Source organism: Anoplophora glabripennis, unplaced genomic scaffold, assembly GCF_000390285.2.
Source record: "Anoplophora glabripennis isolate ALB-LARVAE unplaced genomic scaffold, Agla_2.0 scaffold28, whole genome shotgun sequence".
Classification (NCBI taxonomy): Eukaryota; Metazoa; Arthropoda; class Insecta; order Coleoptera; family Cerambycidae; genus Anoplophora; species Anoplophora glabripennis.
This window is the reverse complement of record NW_019416423.1, coordinates 1,876,461-1,902,643: the sequence shown is the minus strand read 5'-3', so window position 1 is coordinate 1,902,643 and position 26,183 is coordinate 1,876,461. Positions and strand designations below refer to the sequence as shown.

The following is a 26,183-nucleotide window of genomic DNA, read 5'->3' as shown; positions in this document are numbered from 1 at the left end:
TTATACATGCAAGTTCAATTTTGCGTAAATTGTGAAACAAACTGTGGTCAACTTGTCCGACAAAAATCATGAAACGCCCCAAAAATGTCAAAATGACGAGATTATGTTTCCTCATATATACAAGTCTCTTTTTATATTTTTTTTCATTTCGAAACAAAGTAGGTATTTATTACAAAAAAATATGCGTCCGATAAAACAGCACCGCAAATTAATAAAAAATTGATAAAATATTTAAAATACTTTAATCGAACTTTTTTTAAATAAATTAAATAATTAAAAAAATTTATAATATAAAAATAAAGTTTCAAACTTTAATTTAATAATCGAAATTTTATGAAATGCGAATTTTCCTACTACTCCAGTCATGATATGAAAATATCATCGATGTCGTACTTTTTCATAGAGGGGGCTTAGTACATGTTAAAATGTTAAGTACAGCTAATTTAGGTTTATTTTTTATAAATGTAAAAGCGCAATGCTCTTTATATAATAAATATGATTACTTGATCTTAAATAAACGTATTTCTTAAATAAATAGGCTATTATAAAAAATATTGTAAAATTATTGATAAAATAATTATTAAAAAAAAGCCATTATTACTTTAAGTTTCATTTATAAGAATTATTATAATTTGTTATAAAATATGGAATGCAAATTTAATATTTTTGTACTTTTTTTATTATAATAGAGTATATGAAAAATGAAAAAACAGATGCTAGGGTTCACAAATAAAATGAGATTTTGTACTTATTGATTAATATTAAATTGCATTTTTTTCTTTGTATTTCTCATTTTTCTGGTGGACCTGGCACTTTTTATATTAAATTGTTTATTATTAAATAGCTATAGCATAAAATTAAAATGCATTTATTTTAGTAAATTATTATTTAAAAAAATGTTATTAGTTTAATATTACGAGATGAACGAACCTAAAAAAAATTCATAATGTACAATTCCTATTATTGCTATTATTTTTGGTTGATTCAAAGATTAGAATAATATAAATTGCCACATCTACCCATAATAAAACATTTTTAACGATAAAGGATTAAAATACTAACATTATCTTTCTAACGTTCAATTTTTTTGAACATTTAACAAAAATACCTTTTAATAAAAATTAAAACAGTTAACCCTTTTCACATAAAACTAATAGATATAATAATATAATATTATCAAAGACTTATTCGTTTTCAAACAAATATTTTCCCCATAAAAAATAATATTCTTAGATTTATTAAAAAGATTTAAAAAAAAGTTGGGATTTTAGTTACTAAAAAAAGTTTTCCTAATGGAAATTATATTATTTTGTTACTTCGTGATTGTATATAGAAGGATTTTAAATGAAGTAAGTGTGTACAGAAATATTTTGGAGTATGTACTGTTTATCTAAATAGAAAAGTGTAAAAAGAAGATACAATTTCTTAACAATATTTTTTTTTTCTTATCGGTCTGGCGTCTTAACCCGATGCTTTTGTCGGACTCTACTACTTTTCGTTCTAAAATACATTATTCCATCATGTATTACTTTTGTCCGACATGAATGTATGAGGAAACATAATCAGCTGCATGATTTATGTCGGACAAATACTTTTTTAATTGTTTTATCATAAAAACTGACCATTCCGATAAAAAAGAAAATTGCATGTATCGCATAGCGTCTCGCTCGTTCAAAAACGCGGCAACGCCGAAAATTTTCGAAGAGGAAAAGTTTGTCGGACTCGTTAAAAAGAAAACAATTTTTTTTAGGCATCAATTATATAAATGGGTCATGTCTCCGGGTCTGTCATGAAATAAATCTGGTAACCTTATATACAATTGATAGCAATACACCAAAAATAATCCCTGTAAATCTGAGCATTAACTCGAAATCAATGCAGCTGCGACAAATTCCCGAATATCCCCTCGACGCTGTCAATTAATTGTTTCCGAATGGCCCCGTCTTTAGAGCATCATCTCGTCCCACATTTACACTAATTAGCAATTATGTCATCCGAGGCATCGATTCCTCCGCGGCTAATTCCATGCCCCTTCCGTTCGGGGCCGTCAGACGGAAACGGTTTCTTTTATTCATGACTAGCAAACGTCGCGCTGCACAATCAACCGTATCTCCCTCTTAATGTGTTGTATATTAAGTCGGCTTCGATCTGTTAAGAGGCCCAAATAAATTATCTCCTGCCCCGGCACCATAAATTCCGTCGGAACAAGGCTAAATGGCTGGAATATAATTATCCACTTTGAGGATGTAAACACGACGAGCGTTATCATTCGATCTCGATTAATTCCTCGAGCCTTCGCGGGCGCCGCGCTCGTCGAGGTGACTTTACTTCGGGGTAGTGGCTACACTGTAATTACCACGCTGGTCGGCCGCAGATAGTATTGGCGGAGCGAGTTTTTGATGAAGAAGCCGCGAAGGCGCGGGACAGGGACGGAGACAGGTGGCGGGGAAGGCGTTTGCCAAAAAATTGTAAAAAATTTTGCAAATTGTTCGGCAGCATATTAGGGTGTCTCACTATGAACTGCATCTATGGATGTCTGGGAAATCGCTGGAAGGATTTTTTTGAAATTGTGGTGGTGTGATATATTTTCGAGGTCATTTTAAATTAAACTCCCTGTATATTATTGAATTTTTGAAAAGAGCATTTATTTTTAAATTGAAATCATATAGCACACGTTATCCTTAGGATTGACCGTTTCCGAGATATCTTGATTTTTAGACAAAAATTGACAGATGCAGACTGTCAGGCAAAATTTTGTTTTTTCCGGAAACACTGGTTTATGTTTTTGTGCAAATTGGACATTTTGTGGAAGATTTATAGGATGTCATGAAAATTTTTCAGTTTTAATACAGTGGTCAAAAAAATTATCGAATATGATGTTCAGAAAATGTGGAAACCTCGAAATTTTTAAATGGAAACCCCCAATTTTTTTAACGTATTCTATCACCGGATTCTATTAGAGCAGCGACCCACAAGGACACAAGGAACTGATCCGAATGTGTGAAAAATGTTTAGAAGTTGAAGGAAGACATTTTGAACATTTATTAAAACAAATTTCGCAATTAAACACTTGTAACAATTGTCATGTTGATTGTTACTTACCTGCCACGGCAATCCTATACGTTGCGAAACAAATGGAAACACCATTTTAGGAAAAGAGAAATCTTTATTCGTAAATAAAATGAAAACGACTGGGTTTAGGTATAGGAAAACTTTAATAAAGTTACACTCAATTTTAGTACAGAATGCGAATACTTTAAAAAATTAGGGGTCTCCATTTAAAAGTTTGGAGTTTTCCACATTATCTGAACGTCATAGTTGATCATTATTTTTGACCACTCTGTATAAAAACTGAAAAATTTTCATGTCAGATCCGATAAATTAGGTCTTCCTTTACAAAATGCCCAATTCGCACAAGAAAATAAAACTGTGTTTCCGGAAAAACTAAATTTTGTAGTTTGCATGTCAATTTTTGCGTAAAAATCAAAATATCTCGGAAACGGTCAATCCTAAGTATGGGGTGTGCTATATGTTTTCAACTTAAAAATAAAACTGCTCTTTTCAAAAATGCAATAATATACGGGGGTTCCATTTAAAACAAGAAAGTTACTATCGACTTCCGGTATAACCGGAAGTACAATGACCTAGAAAATATTTTAGCTTGGTAGGCCCAACGGCCCGTATCACACCACCACAATTTCAAAAACTCCTTCCAGCGGTTTCCAAGATATCCATTGATGGAGTTCGTGATGAGACACCCTCTATAGGTAAAACTTTGGTAAAAATTCTACACAATTATTATATGAAACTGTATTTGGATAAAGTGGCCCAGGTTTTAATTCTTCGATATTTTTAATGGTTAAAAAGATACGGTTGTTGTTCTTTCCCATAAATCGTATCCGAGCAATAGAAATAGTTAAAAAAAAAATTTTTAATCTAGTTTCCAAAACTATTAGAAATATGTCAGTAACACCAATATTTAAACTAAACAAACTAAAGAAGGAATTAAATAATTTCATTAAATTTAATTGATCCCGCTATTTCAGAGAATGCAACTATTTTTTCTAAAACTTCAGTGGCGAATAAATACTGCCCAAAAAAGATGATGATATCCCTAAATCTTTTAATTACTTATTTTGAGTACTCTGCCTGCAAAAATGTTTTAAAAATACATTCGTCAATGTTTTCTGTTTATTGATAATTCGTTAAATTTAAGTTTTAAAATGAAGAACCCCTATTCTTTATTTTAATATAATATGTCATATTATTTGTTTGACTTAGGTTACTGTTATTCAGCAGGTACTTCGATTAATTTACCACAACTCTAGATAGTACTCATTTCAAAAAATCATTTTTTTACAATTTTGTTGAAAGACGTACAAAAACATCTTATGCATGTTTCTCACATGTCTGGTTATTTTCAACTCAAATGCGGTATCGCCCGATATTAGAACCACGTGTATCAACAGAATCATTAAATTCATGGTTGACCTTTGACTAAAACTTGATACCTGCAATTTCTCGTAATTATATATTCTGTATCCTCCCTATTGTCGATGATTGTGCGCCACTGGCGGTAGCTGTCAAAACGTTGCGAACTGGATATTCAGCATACGGGCGAAAGACGAATACGATAATAACAAGGTGGCAAGACGGACACTATTTAGCTGCTAACTAGCTGAAGGCGCGAAGAGTGCGTGACCAGACGCCACTTAAGTCCAGTCCAATGATAATAACCTGTTTATTAAGTGGGATGCTGCAGGAAGAACTCAGGTGGGCCAGGACCGGATCTAGGAAATTTGCAACAATCCTGATATGTCCATAGAGATCGGAAATGCTAGGGCGGCTGCAGTGGGGTCTCTCTGTTATTTCTGTGTAGTAAGTAATAATAAGTACCAGCAAAAGTTAACAAAATAATAATTTGGAAATAATAAGGAAAGTTATTGTCGAAAATAATCAACAGTATTCCGCTGTCAATCATCTTCGGCGATCGGTAAATACTCATTTCAAAAACGAAAATGACCGTTCAACATTTACCGCATATTTCTGTTACTTTACTAGTTCAACAAATCTTTCCCTTTAAATTTTTAAATTTTTAAAGTTCCTGAAACATATCGTTCTATTAACAATATATGGTTTTAAAAAATAGTTAGTGAGAATGTAATTAACCTGTTATTTCACATTCTTTCTCTCGCTCACATCAGTAATATTATTTAAACTTATCTGTAGACTCCTTTTACCTTAAGCAAAACCACTATATCCATTCCTTATATTTTCTACTTTCTTCCTATCCCAGAAAAAAACGCAGACATCGCCTCTTCCCTTTAAGGACGACTAACTGATACATATAGAGGATAGACCACGGACTAACTTTTTGCGGGTCAAGACCGTGGAGGAAGATATATGTTTGTAAAAATAAAATTAATGAGTGAAAGCGAAAAGGGAAAAACTGTGGGAGCGAGAGGAATTAGGATAATGAAATTCTTAGGAATCCTTTGTGGTTTTTCGGCCGGTTAGATTAATTATTTCTTAATTTCAACCTAATAATACTTCATCAACCGGCAACAGATTTAGGGTACCTACTAAACTGTTTAACTCGGCCCCAGGAATAAATAAGGACCATTTAAAGAGAACGACCCCGCTGAACACAAAACTAATTAACGCTAAATATGGAAATACATGCAATTATTGTACACCAGATTACTTAAACCCTCTAATTTATATTTTTAACCCAAAATGTGGGAATAAAATCGAGAAAAAAGAAACAAGCGGTGGAATTTCTTTGCTTACTATCTCGCTTAATAATAAAGAGGAAAAAATCCATTTTTACTTTTTACAGGGAATATGTATGCGCATTAGTATATTTTCTTGTTGCTTCAGTAGCAAGAAGTGGATGAATAAAATTTGAAATTTAAATTTATAAAGTGCAGAAATGGTGCTGCTCTCTAGTGCAAGGTAGTCGAACTAGACAGTTTTGCCGAAAGAGAACCCCTACAAATCTACTTATCGCTATAGTAGTGGCCTTGCTTATATACATAAAACTTAGATAGGAAGCTACTAGATGGCGACTCTCTCCCATCTAGTAGTTTCCTACTTTAGTTTGATTGGTTGTCTAACTTACACATAAACAAGGATGATAAGAATAAATATTAGATATATGGAAAAGTTTGGTTAGGTATAAGACAAACCAAAACCTTTCTTAAATACGCTTGAATAATGATTTCAAGAACTTTTATAAATAGTTGCAAATTTATCAAACGTTCAAGCAGCATAATCCCCCTTAGAACAATTACTGCAAATGTGAGTGCAGTAAACAGCCAATACTCAACTTTGATTCCAAGCATACAAACTTTATGTGAGCCACCGAAATTTGTGTATACCATTAGGTATTATGCAAAAGGAAAAGATAAAAAGAAAGAAAAAGGTGCCATATAGTAACTTTAAGCAAGGGATAAATTATAAATCATATTTTTAGGGAAAATGAAAGTACAAATAAACAAGTCTCAGATTTCTGAATATGTAAACGTGGACACGTTAAAAAATCAAATGCAAAGGGCAATAGATCAACTAAAAGACGACTTTGTGAAAAATTTGTCAATCAGGTCTGCGGCAGGTAAATGTTCTTTAAGTACTAGGCAATAATTTTGTAGTAAAATTATATCTTAGGTTCCATTGAAATGATTCGTGTTAATCTGGACGGCAAAGAACACACATTACAAGAACTAGCCCAAATAGTAAGAAAGAACCCGAAAACTATAGTCCTGAATATGTCAGTCTTCCCGCAAGCTATTCCTGCCGCTTTAAAAGCAATAGAGAAGTCTGGTATGAACTTAAATCCCCAACAGGACGGGACTACGATTTATATTCCAGTTCCAAAGTAAATAGATGTCATAGAAAATCAAATTCTAAATTTCCAAGTTTTATTTTGTCTTTTTATAATTTCAGGGTTACTAAAGAATACAGAGAGGGTCTTGCGAAAAGTGCCAAACAGCTATTTGTTAAGTGTAAGGACTCTATAAGAGACGTGCAAATAAAATATGTGAAACAAGTCAAGAGGAAAGATAAAATTTCCGAAGACACACTTAGGAGCGTTGAAAACCAACTCATCGCTATTGCAGATAATTTCATTGCGGAAGCTGAGAAAATGTTAGAGAACAAAAAGAGTGAACTTATTGGGAAAGATTAGGCTTCTGAAGATTTATTTTTATTTGATAATGAATCTGAAAATGCGTTGGGTACAACGGCTTCAAACAGTGTGAAATTACAGATTTGATTTTATAAATATAAGCTCAAATATAAAATTTTCACTAGTATTTTTTTTTTTAATATGAACTTTTATAATTAATTTCCATTTCCCAGTAACAACTTTTACAAAACCACCTTAAGAAACTACAATTTTTGTGTGTGTACGGGAAAATGTACACCCTGTATCATGAAAATGCAACGATAATAGATGAAATTATTGTTCTTTTAAAATTTTGCTAATGGATACATTTTTCAAGTAAAATTAAATGAATTTTATTCAAGGTAGCTCATCAATAGTAAATTTTTTTTGCCAAATTTGATACTGACATTTCAACTTTTTAGAACATTAAAAAAGCACTTGTCGACAAGTCATCTTCAACACAGTGTAGAACTTCAGACTGTCACTTTTACAAATGAATTTGCAAAAATTAATTCACTGGTGTACATTAAATTAGTGGGTTTAGGGTTTTGATGGCCAGTGCTTTTACCCGCCGTTGTTCTTGTGCTAAGTTATGTGAGGCAGACCTGATATCAGAACCCTCAGTACACCTAGGCTAGTCAACTATCATGCACCAACAATTGGTGAAGTTCCCAATTTTATTTGCAAATAAAAGATTTTCCTATTCATTTTTTTTTATTTATTATTGATTTTAACTTATCTTCCCCCACACCCCGTTAAAAAAATAAAAACTCAAAAATGTATATTTAAAACGTTGAAAGCAAAAAGGTGTTTATTTAAGAATTACTTACAATAATTGTATAAAAATTTTATCTTGTCTGCCGTGGCTGCCTCGTTACTATCAAGACAGCCACGGCAGAGTTCCAATAATCTCGCAAAACAAAGGGGTAATAAAACCAAGCAGAGCTCGGGAATACACCTTAGACGATAATAAATCTAATCGGTTGTATCCATCGCCACGGCTGGCACGGGATCCTGTGGCCCATCGTCCCCCGCATCATCTCGAAGGGGATCAGCAGGTTGCGCCTCGATAGCAGCCGCGGCTGCTCCTGAACCACCCCTACGTTCCTCACCCTCGATCAGTGCCAGGTAAGGCGCCGTTTCATTCTCGTCCAAAATTTTAAAGTCTTTGTCTTCTCCCACGTAACCGATAGACACATTTTTGGTGTTCAGGTCAACCTCTGGGGGCAAAGTATCTCTCAAGGCACGTAAACCGTGTTTTATAAGTTCTTCGAGAGAACTAGAAGACATTACGTCCAAGTGCTTTTCTAGGTAAGTTCTAGCACTCTGCGACCTTGCTCCGATGGACATAGCTTTGCAGTCGTAGTAGTTTGCGGACGGACATGTTTGGTAGATATGGGCACCATTTTCATCGTAACCTGCTACCAGCAACCCTACGCCGAACGGCCTACGGTCATAGCGCTGCGTACATAGTTGCATTTTATTTCCTGAAATTAATTAGAACTCAGGAAGACTGCTTAGTCATCTAGATCAATAAACTATGTAATTTATTCTTACCCAGTAAACTAATAAGTCTGTTGAGTGGCACATAGGTGTCAAAGGAATACTTGTAATTCAAACACTCATTCCGCATGAAACGGCTCAAGATCCTAGCATCGGCAGTCAGTCCAGAGATGGTAATTCCTATATGGTCGTCGATGTTAATTATTTTCTTCTGATATGCAGACAGTTCAGACGACGCTCTTTTTAAGGCGATTAGAACAGCGTGACTGTTGCTCTTCAAGCCCACTGTAGCAGAGCCCAAATTCACCGCCTCCATGGCATATTCCACCTGGTGAAGCCGCCCTTGGGGGCTCCACACCGTCACGTCACTGTCGTACTGATTACGGAACATTTCTCACTTAAGAAAATTATATTTTCTAAAACTGCTTCTAAAAAACCTTCCGGCTTAGGAAATTAGTTTGTAATGTTCTGTCAAATTGTTAAGCTAGTCATTTATTTTGACAGAGGACAGACGCAAAGTGACAAAGAAAATATCAAAAAATATACCCTGAAGAAGGATGCAGAGAGTTTAGAACACTATTTATTTCGTACTATTATTTGTTTTATCTGTAAATTTTGCACAGCTTATTAATGATTAATGGTTCCATTTAAAACAGCAATAGAAAAAAAAAGTCAACTATCAATTGAAAATTAATGGTACGTCGAAATTTCAATCAACCCACCTTATAGAAAACTGTAATATGCGAGTTTTCATACAAGTTGTCGCCACTAGATGACGCCACAAACAGTAGTAGAAAACTTTACAGGCCTATAAATAATTTTATATTTTTTCTGAAGATGGAAGATGTTTACTAAAATTTTAAATACAATCCGCGATTTTTGCCGATAAAATTAGCCAACTTTTGTTTTCTAGTAATTGTAACAACTATGACCCTTAGAAATACATTTTTTCTTCTGAAATTAGCGATTTCAAAATAATAAAAGTTTGAAGGTGGATCAGATCCAAATTAGATATACCCATATGAGTATTTTGTATTAAACATTTCGCCCCCGTAATTTTGTTTTATTGATGTATTTTAACAAACTATTTTTGCTAAAAAAGCTTGTTGTAAAAGCGAGCCAGTAGTATGACCCATTTGCTTTACAATTAAAAGCCATAGCCATGTGCTTTAGAGAAAATTTCAACAGATTCTTACACAGGACGATTGGTAATTTTACTGATGTAGGTATACATTAGTATCTCGGAAATTATAAAGAACATAAAAAAACGCCATATTATATGCTGAATGAGAGAATAAAACGTAACGACAACGGTGTATCATAAGTACAAAAAAAAATCAGCAACATACCAAAAATAAATAAAATAATATTGCAAAAAAAATGATAATGATGAAAGAAAAGTATGAGTCTACAAACAAAAAGTATTCATTCTGTGAAAAAAAAAAATCTCCAAAATATCTCGAAAACGTAGCTGTTTTTTGATATGTATTGTAGTTTCTGACACTGCGAAGACCAGGTATCTTTGACATCTTTTAATATTTTTAAAGAACGAACATAGTACTTGAGTTTTTTGGCATAATTACATAGTTTTCACAGTAAAAAAAGTGCGCACTAAAACTTTATGAACGGAAGAAAGATTGCATCTCAATAAAAATTTCTCGAAAAATAGGTCGTCGAAAAAACTGGAAAAAATTGAACAATAATGGATTCTAGTTAAAACATTTGCAATACAAACAATATAATTATTTAAGGAAATAATTTTTAGACGTTACTTTTACGTTTTTAGAAGACGCTAATAAAGACTAAGAGAATGTTGAATGGAAGCGGAAGATTCAGTCATCAGATTCAGAATTCAGAAGACTCAGACCCAGACATGAAAACTGAAGATCTTCATTTAAATGAATTTGGAAAATATTGATTTTTTCTGAGCTTGGTTTTTCACTTTACTTTTATACTTTTATGTTGAAAATTGGTTATTTGGTTATTTTCCCTATTTCAATGAAAATATTATACAGCGTGTCCCACGAATGCGAAACTTTTTTATTTGTTAATTTAGGAAAAATTGTCATTACTTATAAAAATTTCCTGATTATCCTCATAATCTTTAAAAATGTTACCATTTTCTAATAATATTCTTTAAAAAAATAAATTAAAGGTGATTCCTAGCATTTAAGTAATGAAATACTAATTAACTAATAAAAATTAATAATTATCGTATTTAAAGACTTTGTGGTAGTTTTTGATATAAAAAATAAAGCAAACCACACTTTTGTAATGTTTTTTTAATGCACATCACCCCGTATATTTCATTTTTTGAAATCCTCTCCTTATAATTACAAAATACAGTACAGTAGAGTACTTTTTGTACTTTTTCTAAACACATGTCCTATATATTTTTGACAGTTTGCATAATATTTTGGATTTACAGATTCTCCAAAATGGAAAAATAAAGTCAAGGTTGCCATGGAAGCAAAAAAAATATTTATCCTTTTCCGCTATTAAATTTTCTATACAGATATTTAAATATTTTTTTAAAGAAAATACCATGAAAAGTGTTTTATAATATCCACACTGTCTAAAAAAAGATCAAAAGTACTCATTACGATAGGATAATTTTATAATCAGCAAGAAGTCCTGATTTGACATAATTTATATGAGCTAAGAGGTGTAACAGGGCACTACAAGAAAAAAAAAACTTGAAATATAGGTACCTTATCTAGAATAAGATGAAGATGATATAAAACACACTTCATAATACAATATTTTTTCTTGATAAAGAATTTAAAAGTTACTTTATTAATTTTAATAACAAAACACATACTACTCACTGGTTCCATGTCAATCTTGACTATATGCAAAATTAGTAAATAAACAAAAATATTGTGCCGCAAATATATGACATGTATATATCATAGTAATCAGAAAAGGGAGAGGAGTTCAAAAAGATGACAAATATACAGGGTGTTTCACAAAATTTTGTTTTATATTTTTGAAATCACAAGAAAAATTCCTAAAACTTTGGTTTGTCCCATTTTTTCCTAGATAAAATAATAAATAAAATAAGGAGGGTAGAATTTAACGGAATGACTTTGTACATGGAATATTGAGACACCTTGTATTCATCTTTTTTAATTTGTACTTTAGCTCGACTAATTTGCAGTTTGACGACATCTCGACCCCAAATATACGCATTATCGTAAGATTTAATACTTCTTCAATTACCTACCACATTTTTTCTAATTTTTAAAATTTTTGGCTTTGGAAAAACTTATTTTTCCTAATTTTTCTCTGGTACAAATTATTAAATCTCTAATATCAACTATATTTATACTGAGATTCTAGCAACTTTCAAAGAAATTGTACGACTATTCCGTTTTTAAAGCAAGGTTGCAATGCTACAAAATTTATAAATACCCGACGACGTGGCAACAAGGCGCAGAAATGTTATAATAAAAATTATATCATTTATGGCCACATAAATTTATCGCACTATCAATCGGAGGGCTGCATCAGCAACTCGGCCCTAGCGGGTGATTGACTGGCACCGCGGCGCCGCGCTGGGGCGTGGCGTCGGGACGCCTCGCGAGGGGCGGCTCCGCCCACCGGCCCCGCGTGGGGACGCCGTCATGGCGGGATGCCGGAAACGTCCGCCAGAGGGCCAGAAAATGCATGTGTAAGCTCTCCGTAAAAGTACATGGCGGACTACTCATTCGATTGTTTAATACTTGATTAGGTCTAAATAAACATTCAGTTTGTGTCCGTTGCGGATCGATTGCTTGGAACTTCCCGCTCAGCCGGTTTTGCATAAATAATGGGTAAAGTTCGATGTGATTTTCAGTTAGTTTTTTGTTATTTATGTACTGCTTTGGTGTCAGCTTTGTAGCGCAGAGTGCAGCTTTCAGAGTCGTGTTTATTGCCGAAAATTCCCCATCTGCAAGAGGACGTTGTTGGTTTCGTATGAAGTATTGCTTGACCCATAGTGCTTCAAAAATTCACGTTCACTTTCTATAAAATATTTGTTTAATTTGTTTAACTTATTTTAGATTTATTTCACCAATAGACCATGGAATAGTAATCAAATGTTAATTAATCAAAAATCGCTGAATATATAAATAATCTTTTTAAATAAATAACGTCTCTTGCGCCATACAGATCGGTATAGGAGTTGATGTTACATATTTACAATAAAACAAAATTTTTCAAATTATCCTCTCGACTAATCTTTCTGAGGCAACGAGTAGTTGATGTAAAAATTTTCTCTTCAGTGCTCTTTTGATAATCTCTTTAATTTCGAATGAGCTTTTTATTTTTTCTTTTTTAGGAATAGTTAATTCAGTTAAATATTATCAAATGTTTATTAATCTTACATTTCCCTAATGGCAGAAAAGGAAAATATTATTTTAGAAAACAGACATTCGATTTTTTTTTACTAGAAGTTACAGTGTACTTTGTATTCATTTCATTTACTTCTGGTTTTAACAACAGCTTTTGAATCTCAAATTCAAAATAGTAAATACTAATAACATTTCATATTAATTTAGTTACAAACAGCTTTATATACACACAATCAAGTACTCATATGATTATCTAAAATGTGTAAAATATTATAGTTAGAAATAAAATGCCTGACATCTTTCCAATATCCATAAGATAAACATTTTCGTAGATATTCTATATTTTGATGCACGCGCCGGTAAATTATAAGTTAAAAAAATTAATCAATAATAAAAAAATTACACACTATATTAAAGTACTACCTCCCTTTTTTATTTTCGTTAATATCCATTAGTGTATACTCAAATACACAGTCACATAAATTATTAGTAGTTATTGTATCTACTATATTGCTGATACTTATTATGAAAACTATAAATATTTGAAAATGAAATCTCGATAAAACTGATTGCTTGGCCTATTGTGAAAGTAGTTGTCCTCAGATTTTTTGTATAAGTGCAATTTATGACATTGTCTGGAAGGCAGATTTAAAAACGGGCTACCTAACAAGACTATCCTTTTGTGTAAAATTAAATTTTATGTCGATAAAATATAAAAATACACAACTTGCAATAAAATATGTTTAATTTTTTTCCTCAAAAACGGTGCATTCTACAAAAAAAAATTGGAGTGACCAATTTCATTCAGAATGGATGGCGGATTTCTAAATATATATCAAAACGGGAAAAAGTCAGTGGCGTACAATTTTTTTTTATTAAAAAAGGTTGTAGTATTCTCGTACGAACGCAACTGGTGCAAGCAGAAATATTCGGATCACCCCAAAAAATGCACATTTATCCCTACAAAGCGTTTTTCAAATTTCGAGTCAATATCTTTAAAACTCTTGGAACTAATTAATAAAAATAAAAAATTTAAATTTAAACGCTCTGTATCTCGGAAACGAAGCATATTTGTATAAACTTTTTTTCTCAAAATAACTTCGGGAACCACCCCCTAAAATATTTCGGACTTATTTACAAACACCCTTTATATATTTTTAGTCTAAACAAATTTCGACCAGTACTAAATCGATCACATTTTCGATTTTGAGAATGTGTAACGTTTTTTAAAAAAAGATATAGGTAATATCTTTTTTTCTTAATAGAAACACTGACACTTTATTTGATTGCAATTAAATAAACATAAAAAATTTACTTAGATGAGAATTGCACCACTCGTTTTCCTTTAGGCTTTAGTTGCACTATTAAACTTTTATTCGGATTCCGATAGATAAAAATTCATTTTTTTTAACTTAAAATTCCAGAGAATTTTTTAAATTTGGAAATGTATTACTTTTTAACAATTTGAATTAATTAATTTATTTTTTGCTGCCTGAGTAACGACGAAAATGATGAGACTAGACTTAGATTTCTAAAAAATGTCATACCATTTACAATTTGTGTTAATGTTTCAAATATTTTATGAAAAATATGATTATACATCATTCAACATCATTAGCGTATTTTCTCTTGTTTTATTTAATATTGACAGTGTTTTTTTTGTTCAAGTGGTTTATAGACGTACTCTTAACTACAACCAAGCTTTTCTATAATGATAACCTGTTGAGAGGCTACTTCCCTTACATGAAATTATCTGTAATCCGCATGCCCAGTAGCACTGATATAATTTTAATTTATTAATTACTATCAAAGTCAATATTGTTCTATAAATTTAAATACAATGTACATTCTAATATTGCCAGAATATCTCCATATTTAAGGTCATGACAAAGAAGCCATTTTTTAAGCATTTATGTCCAAAGTACATAAGATCGAAAATCGATCTAGTAAAAATATTGAGAAATTCTTCCTATTATTTGGCGTATGTGACGTCACTACTAAAAAGGTCTATTGTTCCTTGAGGGAGAAGATACATTTGTAACAATTAGTATTGTAATTTGCAATTATCAAGTCATTTAACATCACATTGAAGTATGTTATATTGCACTAAGATGATCAGTGTATAATATAAAGTCTTGTTGAGATTCTTTAATAAACAAATTTTATATAAAAAATAAAATTTTAGAGGTAGATTTTATTGCATACTAATGTACTAGTATATTTAAAAATGTAGTGTACAAAAAGTTGAGTAAATTTCTCGAGGGGCGATCCGCTAAGGAAAAAACGTACGAAGGTTACAAAATTTCTGAAATCTTTTGTAATGTATCTGCAGATTTCAATATCGACTAAAAAAAATTTACAAATTTCATATAAATAATCAAGATTACAATATCTTTCAACCGATTACAAAACATTTCAGGAGATTTCAGAGTTATTTTAGTAGATTTCAATGATTATTTAAGATTTCAATAGGATTATTCGAAATTAAAAAAAGATTTCAAAATTTCTTAATAATATTTCAAGGAATACGGGAAGATTACAATAAGTTTTGAATGTCCATATGAAGAAAAATAATTGAATTAACTTCAACTGTCATTCATTTCATTCATTAACAGTAGTGCTTTGATTAAGAATTTCCAGTATCATTTTTACGCAAAAATTGTAAGATTCTGATTAAGTTTTTGTTCGAATGAACATTAAAAACTTTTTGTCATGACAAAAATAATAACGCCATTTTGAAAGTAGGTAACTATTTTTATTGAAAGATAAAAATATAATAATCCAATAAACTAATAAAAATAAAAAAATAGAAGTAACATAAAATAAACATTTTCCCAAAAAATAAATAATAAGAAATATTTTAAGCTTTTATTAACACTTGTATTTAATACTTTACCTGTATACAGTGTATTTAAAAAAGACGCGGCAATATTTAAGGGGGCGATTGCCCAGATCATTTTTAAAAAAAAAGTTCCTATAAACATACGTCCGCAAACGCTTCGTTACCGATCTACAGAATGTTGAAATTTCATTAAAAAAACAGTAAAAATTAAATTTCTCCAAAACCTCTTGATATTATAATGAAATTTTAGGCCTGTCAATAGCTATGGCAGACGCGTACTTTGCAATACAAAACGATTTTTTAGTCTTACCAGTGACTAGCTATTTTTAATGAAAAAAATAGGACCCCGCTGGTTTTTCTAAAAATATAATTTTTTAATTCCTTGTTCAATTATGAAGAAGAAAGCTTTCCTCAGATTATACGCACCGTACGTCACACCGTTATTGAGTAAAAAAATAAAAAACATTTTATTGCGCACCTAAACCCAATGTTGTTTTAATTGAGAAATTTAAATTATTGAACAAAGAAATTCAAATTATCAAATTTGATTGATTTTTGAAATGTGGTACATACTGTTGTTTGTAGTAGGTAATAATAAGGGGCTGCGTTTTAGAGAAATTTAATTTTTACTGTTTTTTAATGAAATTTCACATTCTGTAGATCGGTAACGAAGCGTTTGCGGACCTATGTTTATAGGACTTTTTTTATAAACTGACCTGAGCAATCACTCCCTTAAATATTGCCGCGTCTTTTTTAAACACACTGTATACAAGTAAAGTATTAAATGCAAGTATTAATAAAAGCTTAATATATTTTTTATTTATTAGTTTTTGGGAAAATACTTACCTACTTTCAAAATAGCATTATCATTTTTGTCATGACAAAATGTTTTTAACGTTCATTCGAACAAAAAACTTAATCAGAATGTTACAATTTTTGCCCAAAAAATGCCTGATACTGGAAATTCTTAATCAAAGTACTACTGTTAATGAATGAAATGAATGACATTTGAAGTTAATTCAATTATTTTTGTTCAAATGGACATTCAAAACTTATTGTAATCTTCCCGTATTCCTTGAAACCTTATTAAGAAATTTTGAAATATTCTTTTAATTTCTAATAATCCTATTGAAATCTTAAGTAATCATTGAAATCTACTAAAATAACTCTGAAATCTCCTGAAATGTGTTGTAATCTTGATTATTTATATGAAATTTGTAATATTTTTTGAATTGATATTGAAATCTGCAGATACATTACAAGAGATTTCAGAAATTTTGTAATCTTCGTCTGTTTTTTCCTTGGCGGATTGCCCTTCGGAACACACCAATCGCACCATATAGGTTTCTGTCGAGGTTTCTGTGGCATTCTTTGGAAAATGAGGAAGGGGGGGGGAGGCGTTGTATAACGACTACATCGACGAAATTCATTAGCTGATTACATAGATTACAGCGAGGATTACAGATAAGATTACGTAGATTACAGATAGATTACAGATAAGATTACGTAGATTACATAAAGATTCCAGGGCAAACGTACGAAGATTACATCAGCGGATCGCCCCTCGACATTTCTACTTGTAAGAAAAATATAAATTGGCATTGGCGCATTCGCCATTATGTACAATTTTGTATTTATTTCGCATTTGTATTCTGTTTATAAAATATTTATGTACGCTCACATAAAAAGTTGTCAATATTGTTTTCCAGGTTAAGTTTCAATACAAAATCGTAAACAAATACATTGACAAAGAGGGAAAGATAAAGTCGGAGATGCTCTTTATGGTTTTATAGATCTTGCTGTCATTATATGCTAGAAAAATAAAAACGCTACATTTCTGATTTTGACGATTATATCTTTTTATAACATAACAAAAAGGTAAAGTAATTCAAGGCGATTTCTCTTTGAATTTTTGATATTAGCTTTCTAACTCTTAATCTTTTGTCTGTTCTATAAAGATTATGCCAAAATTGAGAAAAATCTGTTTTTTAAAAAACAACTAGCAAGAAAATTAATTAATCAAACCGCATAAAAATGGAATTCTGCATACGTCGTGTTCTTGGCATTCAAAAGGAATCGCTTTTTGGATCCTGCTCTTGAAAATTCTTTGTAACAACGAAAGATAGCTCCATTGGCCTCAGCAGAAAACGAAGAATGACTAAATATTGGTACCAGACAAGAAATATGGCGATATGCGTCCAGTGTATGAAGAAATTGTGTGTTCGATGCCCGGAACATCTGACACGACTTTTAAATTTTCACCACTTTTGGCTATTGTATAGTAGCCCCTTTATGTAGAGTTTTGTTAGATTTTTTATATTTTAGTAAATCTAGGAAGGTTTTCATATCACTTCCAAAATAAAATATTCACTTTATTTTGTTTTAGTTCTTTGTTTCTTTATACTTTCACACAAAATAGGTATTTATGTAATCAGTTATGAAAAGTATGATTTTATGTAACGAGTGCACGTCTGCGGGACGAGCGAAGCGAAATATTTATACCAGTTTATTACTTGCAACTGTTTTTTTTTAAATAAAGTAGTGTATTAATTTTCAAAATTATAGTTTAAGTAAATAATTAGTATATTATTCAACGAGCGTATAATGGTGGGTATTATTCACGAGGTGAAGTTTACGGCCACGAGCCGCAGGCGAGTGGCCTAAATCACCGAGTGGATAATAGCCATTATACGGGAGTAGAATACTATACTTTATCCACGACTACTAAATATTTTTGTTGAAGTTTTTTTTGTTTTTTGTTCGTTTTTTAACACAATTTAACACAAAATATCAAAACACTGAGAAATCTATGCACACAAACAATAATGTTTGAGTCAAATTTGTTTTGTTTTAAAAGCTACTTAGATTTATGAAATGTTTCGAAAAACATGGTATGTTAAGCAACAGATATACGACACGCACAAACGAAGTCGCTGATGGCTCAGTGTAGATGCTCCTTCCCTTCCAACCGCTGGTCCTGGGTTCGAATCCGGTCTAGGAAAATTCACTTTTTTAATTTTTTTTTTTATATGTACAGCACTGAATTGAAAATATTTAGTGGTTTACACGATAAAATTTAAAAAACCGACTGTTTGTAGCAGAACAATATAATATTATAGCTAAATTAAGGAAGCATCTGACAGTAGTGATTAATGACTCATTAATCACTGCCGTGATTAATGGGTATTATTAAGGTCGAGCAAACAGACGTATAATGGGTACATTATACAATAGTCGTGGATAAAATATTTTATTAAAAATTTCCAAACTAATATTTAATTTAGCTTAAAAAAATTTGTGTGCTTTTTTCGAATTTCTAGGGGGAGGGGGCATTAAATATTTTCTACCACTTTCCTGGCACAGAACGGCATAAAATCAAAAAATTACAAAATACTGGGTGAACATTTTAAGCAAAATTTTTCCAAAAAAGTCATAGAAAACGACCCTGTAGCAAATGAAAACGTCCGTCAAACGAGGCGGAAGTAACAGACGCTCGGCCGAGGCGAAAGCGAAACTGAGGCGGCACAACTAAGTAGAACTAATTGTTTTTTACGGCGCGCGCTGCTCGGGGATGTGTAAACATATTTGGAATATTTTATCAATTAGACAGTGCAGCACGCGGCCCCGGGGGACCCTGCTAATAGCCAGAGAGCCGTATAATCGGATCGCGAGGGGATTATTGGGCTTAACTGAAGCGTGATTAATCGATTCATATAGTAGACGGGCCCGTTATTATTGCGGGGCGAGGATAATTCGGGGGTGGCTTACAGGTGATCCGAAGGACGGTCACTTTCGCTCGCTCCAGTGCCTGCAGGAGAGGACGCGGAGAATCATTCGTAACGTTCGCGTTGATTTTGGGCGGTCGCGTAAGTACGAATGGAAAACTTCGATTGTATTTGTTTGTATGTTTATATTTCACTTTAAGTTTAGAATCTTCAGGCTTTTCGAGAGAGCGCTCGCGACTGAACCTCTGTTGAAGGCGCAGTCGACCACGGGAAGTCACTCAAGTACTAGAAAAGCAGATTATGAACGAGTATCTAATTAATATGTTTCATTATATCTTTCTGAAAACAGCAACATACAAGGCCATCAATTCCAAGAAACATGACCGTCCAGCTTAGGCGCCCAACATTGCCCGATTGATACTACCAACTAAAAATCCCTGAGTTTGCCAAATTGCCATGTTCCCGATAAAAAAATTACACATTCAAAATGTTACATGTTCAAAATGGTGTCTTTTACTAGCTTTTCACAAATTTACTCCCCTATGCATATTTCCATGCACATTTTGAAGCTGTTATTCTATTATATTCGTAATACCTCGAATAACTGCTGCTTCTAATTCTTTGATGTTGTGCATTGCGGTTTCAAAAATAGTTTTCTTCAGATATCCAACCAAAAAATAGTCTAAAGGGGTTAGGTTTACTGACCTGGTTGGTCATAATCAGTCGGTTATCATAAAATTCTTCAAAAAATTGAATTGAAGCTGCTCTTTCAGTATGTGCGGTTGCCCCCATCTTGTTGGAAGTAATCTATTTGCAACTCATCTCAGCATGTAATTCTGCTGAAAAAGGCTCTAAAATAAGGGTTCGATATCTTTCATACAGCATGATAACTTACTACAAAAATTGTATGAGTATGGTGTCCGGGGTTCTGCTTTAAACTGGATTTCTACTTTTTTAAAATATAGAAAACAATATGTGTCTATTACTTCTACAAGTGATGACTTTACTAACGAATTTAAATCTGAGTCTAATTCCATTGACAAGGGTGTTCCTCAAGGTTCAGTCCTAGGCCCTGTACTATTTATTCTTTATATAAATTCATTGGAGCGTTCGATAGGTAATAATTTTTTCACAATGTATGCTGATGATTTATCATTAATTATTTCAAATAAGTCAACAAAAGACCTGACTACTAATCTAGAATTTACATTGTACAATGTGTCTAAGTGGTTCAGTTGTAATAACTTATATTTAAATACCGTCAAAACTAAATTAATTAGATTTCACAATAGGCAAAAAAATATTAACAACTGTACTATTACCAGTGATGAAACAGACTGTGTCAAATTTTTAGGAGTTACTTTGGATGATACATTAAATTGGAAAATGCATTGCAATAATCTTATATCTACATTAAGTTCAGTAAGCTACTTAATGAAGTGTATGAAAGAAATTTTGCACAAACAACAATTATTAAATTTATATTATGCATACGTGGAGTCTAGATTGCGTTACGGAATATGTTTTTGGGGTAACTCTACCTTGTCTCATTCAGTTTTTGTCATACAAAAACGTATTTTAAGAATAATTGCTGGCGTGCCAAGTCATCGTACATGTAGAGATATATTTAAGAATTTTAATGTTCTTACGTTAGTATCATTATTTATTTTTGAAATGTCTGTGTATATATATAACAATAAGGAGTCTTTAATTCTGAATAAGGATATACATACAATCAATACCAGACAATGCTATGATATCCGAATTCCTTTTGCAAAATATACCATAACAGCTAATTCACCAGATTGTTTGGGATTTAAGATATATAACCATTTACCGAGTGAACTCAAGACTGATAAGATTACAATATCTCAATTTAAACAAAAACTGAAATTATTTTTAGTAGATAAGTGTTTTTATTCTTTATTGGAATTTTTTTCTGCTGTTATGTCCTAGGTTAAGTTATTATATGTTTATTTGACTATTGTTATACAATCCTTTTTTGTCCACAACAAGATAAATAAATAAATAAATAAATAAATAAATAAAACCATGCTTTGTCAGCGAGAAAAGGCCAATAAATTAATATTTGTTTTCTATAAACCACTCACAGAACTGTAATCATCATCCATAGTTAATGGGAAGTAATTCCTGCCCACTGGATACCTTGTATGGAGGTAAATGCAGTTTTTTTAAAGCTTTATGGTATGTTCTAATTGAATATAAATCATCAATCAATGTCGATTCCAAATAAAGATTACTTTAATATATTTTTGAGATCTATTGTAAAACTGAATTTGAGAATATTTGCATGAACTTAATAAAAACAAATTACGTGATTGGACGAATAACTTTGATGTTACAAATGCAATGCTTAGTATCGGAACTTAACTTACAGCATGATTGTAGATAAAGTATATTACAGCTTCCAGAAGTTACTTTTTACAGCAGAATCAGACGCTATTCTCTACACTGTAACATTTTTTGTTTGTATTTGGCACTTTATTTTACTTTGTAACAATAGCATGTTATGATAGTTTAATTTTGACATTTGAATGAACAAAAGAGCAAAAATATTGAAAATAGTGAACTTGATTCGAACATCAATGGAAAGTGAAATCACATTTATATATTTTTAGTCCAATTATATGAGCCTTTAAATCGCAATTTGGTCAACTTGCCTGAATTTTTTATATAAGTTAGTTTGAGGTATATAACAATAAATGACTAATTTTTTTCAACCCCAGCCAGGGGTGAAAAAAGAGAAAATAAAGGTTTTTTTCAAGATCACTCAAAAGAGGTAAGAGCTAAAAAAAATTTCGTATAAAAGTTGTAGAGTATAAAATTTTACATAAAAACGGTCTATTGACTTTTTCTTGTACTATTAAAATTAACAGTTAGAGTGAATAGAAGTTAAGGATTTTTTTATAGCTCTTGCCCCTTTTGCGTTATCTTGAAAAACCCCTTTATTTTATCTGTTTTCGATGGTTGAAAAAGAAAAAATGACTGTCACTTATTGTTATCATATACCTAAAACTAATTTATATCAAAAATTCACGCAAGTTGACCAAATTGCGAATTAAAGGCCCATTTAATTGGACTATTTTTTATATTCTAGCACTAATAGTTCCATAATTAAATACCTAGAAAGTTTTAACAGCTTGATACCAACCAAAACCCAATTTCCCTTAAAACAACTTTAACGCAAACCTATATCTAAAACCAGACGTCCCCCTAAATAATCCAAGTGAAAAGGTAAACACGTATAACTGTAAATAAAGCGCTGAATTAACGTTAAACGCATATTTCTTCTATTTCTGGTGCAAAGGTCGTCCAGATGACACAGACCGACGACAACATCCCCGAGTTTTTCCTTATGAGACAATTAAGCTGTCCACGCTGTACCCGAATATGACACCGATGTTGTAAACACGTCCAGAATGTTGACAGTACTACGCGAGCTCATTTGTTTTTGTGAGCACTTAATGAAGGCTTTAAAAGCCCTGCAATTACGACGTGGATGTACTGATAATTACAGTTGACTTGTTTTTATCGTTTTCCTCTCCTGCGGTTACTATTAGTGTTTTTTATTAAGATGAGGCAATAAGAAAATAATATTTTGATAAATTTAATTATCACCTACCTCTTTTCGAAAGTCAACACCTAGAATAACAATATGTAACAGTAATTTTTTTTTCTACCCCCGGCCAGCGGTGAAAAAAGATAAAATAAAGGGGTTTTTTAAGATAACTCAAAAGGGGTAAGAGCTAGAAAAAAATTTCTTACAAAAGTTGTAGAGCATAAGATTATACATAAAAATGGTTAACTTTTTTTTCTACTATTAAAATTAACAGAGTTAGGGAGACTAGAAGTTAAGGGATGATTTTAGAAATTTAAAAAATCATAACAAGCAGAAGAACGAATGAATTTTATAATTTTTTTTTCAATCTACTAAAAATGTGTTATCTTTTCAGAGAAATAGATATATTTTTTAATTTTTAATACAAAAAGTAATAACAATTTCACAAAGCGAACATGACTTTTTATCTTTATCGTAAAGCAAAATATCGAAAGCAACATTTCATTATTTTAAATAATCAATCGAATAGCATAGAAAAAAAATTAGTGTTAAATCATAAAAATTAACGATTAAAAAATTGAAATTGGTATAACTTTTTTATTAAAAATATATCTAGGTATTTCTCTGAAATTTTTTTAGAGTAAATTGAAAAAAAAATTATAAAATGCATTCATTTTTCTGCTTGTTATGATTTTTTTAAATTTCTGAAATCATCCCTTAACTTCTAGCCACCCTAACTATCTTAATTTTAATAGTACAAGAAAAAGTCAATAGACATTTTTATATACAATTTTATGCTCTACAACTTTTATAAGAATTTTTTTCACCCCTGGCTGGGGGGTGAAAAAAAATGACTGTTACTTATTGTTATTATATACCTCAAACTAACTTATATAAAAAATTCAGGCAAGTTGACCAAAATTGCGAATTAAAGGCCCAGTTAATTGGACTATTAGGAAACATTGACCTTTTAATAGTGGTAGGTCGATGTAAATCACAAAAAATACTTAATTTAGTTTTGAATTTAGCGAAAACAGCAAAGCTTTCATTTGATATCTCCGTCTCTACGGAATTGTCCAAATTTTTAAAACATTGAAACAGGATTCAGAAAACGCTATCAACAATTAAAGTAGGTATAATCACTATTTCATAACATCCTTTTAGTCAGCAAGAAATGCGCTAGTTTAAATTTCATCCACGAAAAATTTTCAAAAACCTTTCACTATACGATTAACTTTATCAGCATAACATTGTTTAGTATAAACATACATACAGATTTCAATACCAATTTATGTAAATAGACCAAATTACTTTTCTACTATTGATAACATTATACAATTATGTATGGTTAATAAATAAATCATATTATTGAATAATAATGCATTATAATCTACTACGTTATTGCTATTTCATTTTGATATTAAAATGAGTAGGTATGCCATGAAACTATTTGGATGTTAAAAAATTAAAAGAAATATTATGCAAAGTTACTTATTTTTGACATAGTTTTAGTTTTTTCTCTGTTTATTTGAGAATTTTGCCACCTATTAAAAAAATTAATGGTCAGTCAAAGGTTATTTTATGAAATTGTGTTTGCGTAGCTAAAAATCTGTCACAGAAGAAAGCAGAGAATAAGAAACATGAATTTATTTTTGTAATATCCTCCGAGAATTACGTAAATACCTAGTAATTTAAATGAAAGCATTATTTATGAAATTGGAATATATTTTTTGCAATTTGTTATTATACAAAGAAATTAAATTACTCTAACACTTTTTATTTAATATTAAATATAACCGGTTGTCCAAAAAATAAGGTGAATTTGTTTAAAAATAAAAAAAATCTTTATTTATGCTTCCAAATCAATTTCGTCGTATTCAAAGTATTTTCCAACTATCGAAACAGTCTGAAAAGTCCTTTTCCGGTATGCTTTCGTCGATTGGGCTTTTGTTTCCTCAAATCGATTCGAAACGGTGTCCACGGCATGGTCTTTTGAATTTAGGAAATAGCCAGAAGTCACTCGGTGCTAAATCAGGCGAATACGGCGTTTCATGACGTCTTTGTAGTTAGAATCATTGTTTCACAGACGCTATTTTTCCAAAAAATTGTGCGTTTTTGAAATCAAACGAGATTTGACGCATCTAAGGCACTACAAATCTTTTAAAATGGTATTTACCGAATCTTTTGAAATGCCAACAGTATCAACAAGGTCTCTTATTGTTAATCAACGTTTGCGAGCACAAGATCTTTGATTTGATTGACGTGTTGTTCATCAGTTGACGTTGATAGTTTTCCAGGACGATGTTTTTCCTCAACGCTTTCTCTTCCTTCTTTAAAGTCTTTGTACCACTTGTAAACATTTTTTTGCGACATAACCTCATCACTGAAGGCCTTCTGTAACATCCTCAACGTCGACGCGGCAGAATATTCATCCCGCAAACAAAATTTAACGCAAATTTTTGCTCAACAAAATCAGACAGTGAAAACGATAAACTTATTTTGTTTACAAAAACACGAACAGCTTTGCAGCACTTGAATATATTGACTTGAAACTCTGCATTGATATCAAGGACAGTACCACCAACCTACCAAAAATAATTGTACGCTTTCGGCACTTTTCACCGTGTATTGTTTTAGGATCTTTGCATATCGCCTTTTTGTTTCCTCATTTGCCCCTTCCCAAAGCCCATCACGGTGACAAATTGCCAACTAAACATAAGTAGGATTTTATTGGCGCTAAACAACTATAATGCTGCACCCAAACGAGATTGGAACACTTGGCAGCGCAAGTTACCCTTTGAAACGCGCGAAGGGTCAAACTGTTAAACACTAACTGCTATGACGTAGCATGAAATCGCGATTAAAAGAGTTAAACGGGCAACAAAGGATTTATGCTTCGGATCTGACGCCCCAAAACTGCTAAATGTATTCTGACGGGGCCTCGGCGAATTCGAAATTGAGAGATTGATGGACTCGCGCCGCAGGTGGCTCGTTCAAGACTTTGTGTACGACGTTTCATGAATAGCTGAGGCAC

General features: G+C 31.7%; 2 protein-coding genes across 2 annotated transcripts; one reads left to right on the top strand and one right to left on the bottom strand.

The window, feature by feature from the left end:
- Positions 1–6,168: 6,168 nt before the first annotated feature.
- On the top strand, positions 6,169–7,305 carry LOC108909850 (ribosome-recycling factor, mitochondrial). The gene is made up of 4 exons (XM_018714280.1): positions 6,169–6,424; positions 6,476–6,613; positions 6,667–6,877; positions 6,946–7,305. Exons 1-4 carry the CDS (start codon positions 6,217–6,219, stop codon positions 7,184–7,186), a joined length of 798 nt encoding a protein of 265 aa, XP_018569796.1. The 5' UTR covers positions 6,169–6,216; the 3' UTR covers positions 7,187–7,305.
- Positions 7,306–7,945: 640 nt separating this feature from the next.
- Positions 7,946–9,165, bottom strand: LOC108909838 (proteasome subunit alpha type-1). Its single transcript, XM_018714266.1, has 2 exons — positions 8,723–9,165; positions 7,946–8,652 (listed from the first exon to the last, which is right to left on the bottom strand). The coding sequence occupies exons 1-2, from the start codon at positions 9,057–9,059 to the stop codon at positions 8,141–8,143; spliced, it is 849 nt and encodes a 282-aa protein (XP_018569782.1). The 5' UTR covers positions 9,060–9,165; the 3' UTR covers positions 7,946–8,140.
- Positions 9,166–26,183: the final 17,018 nt, after the last annotated feature.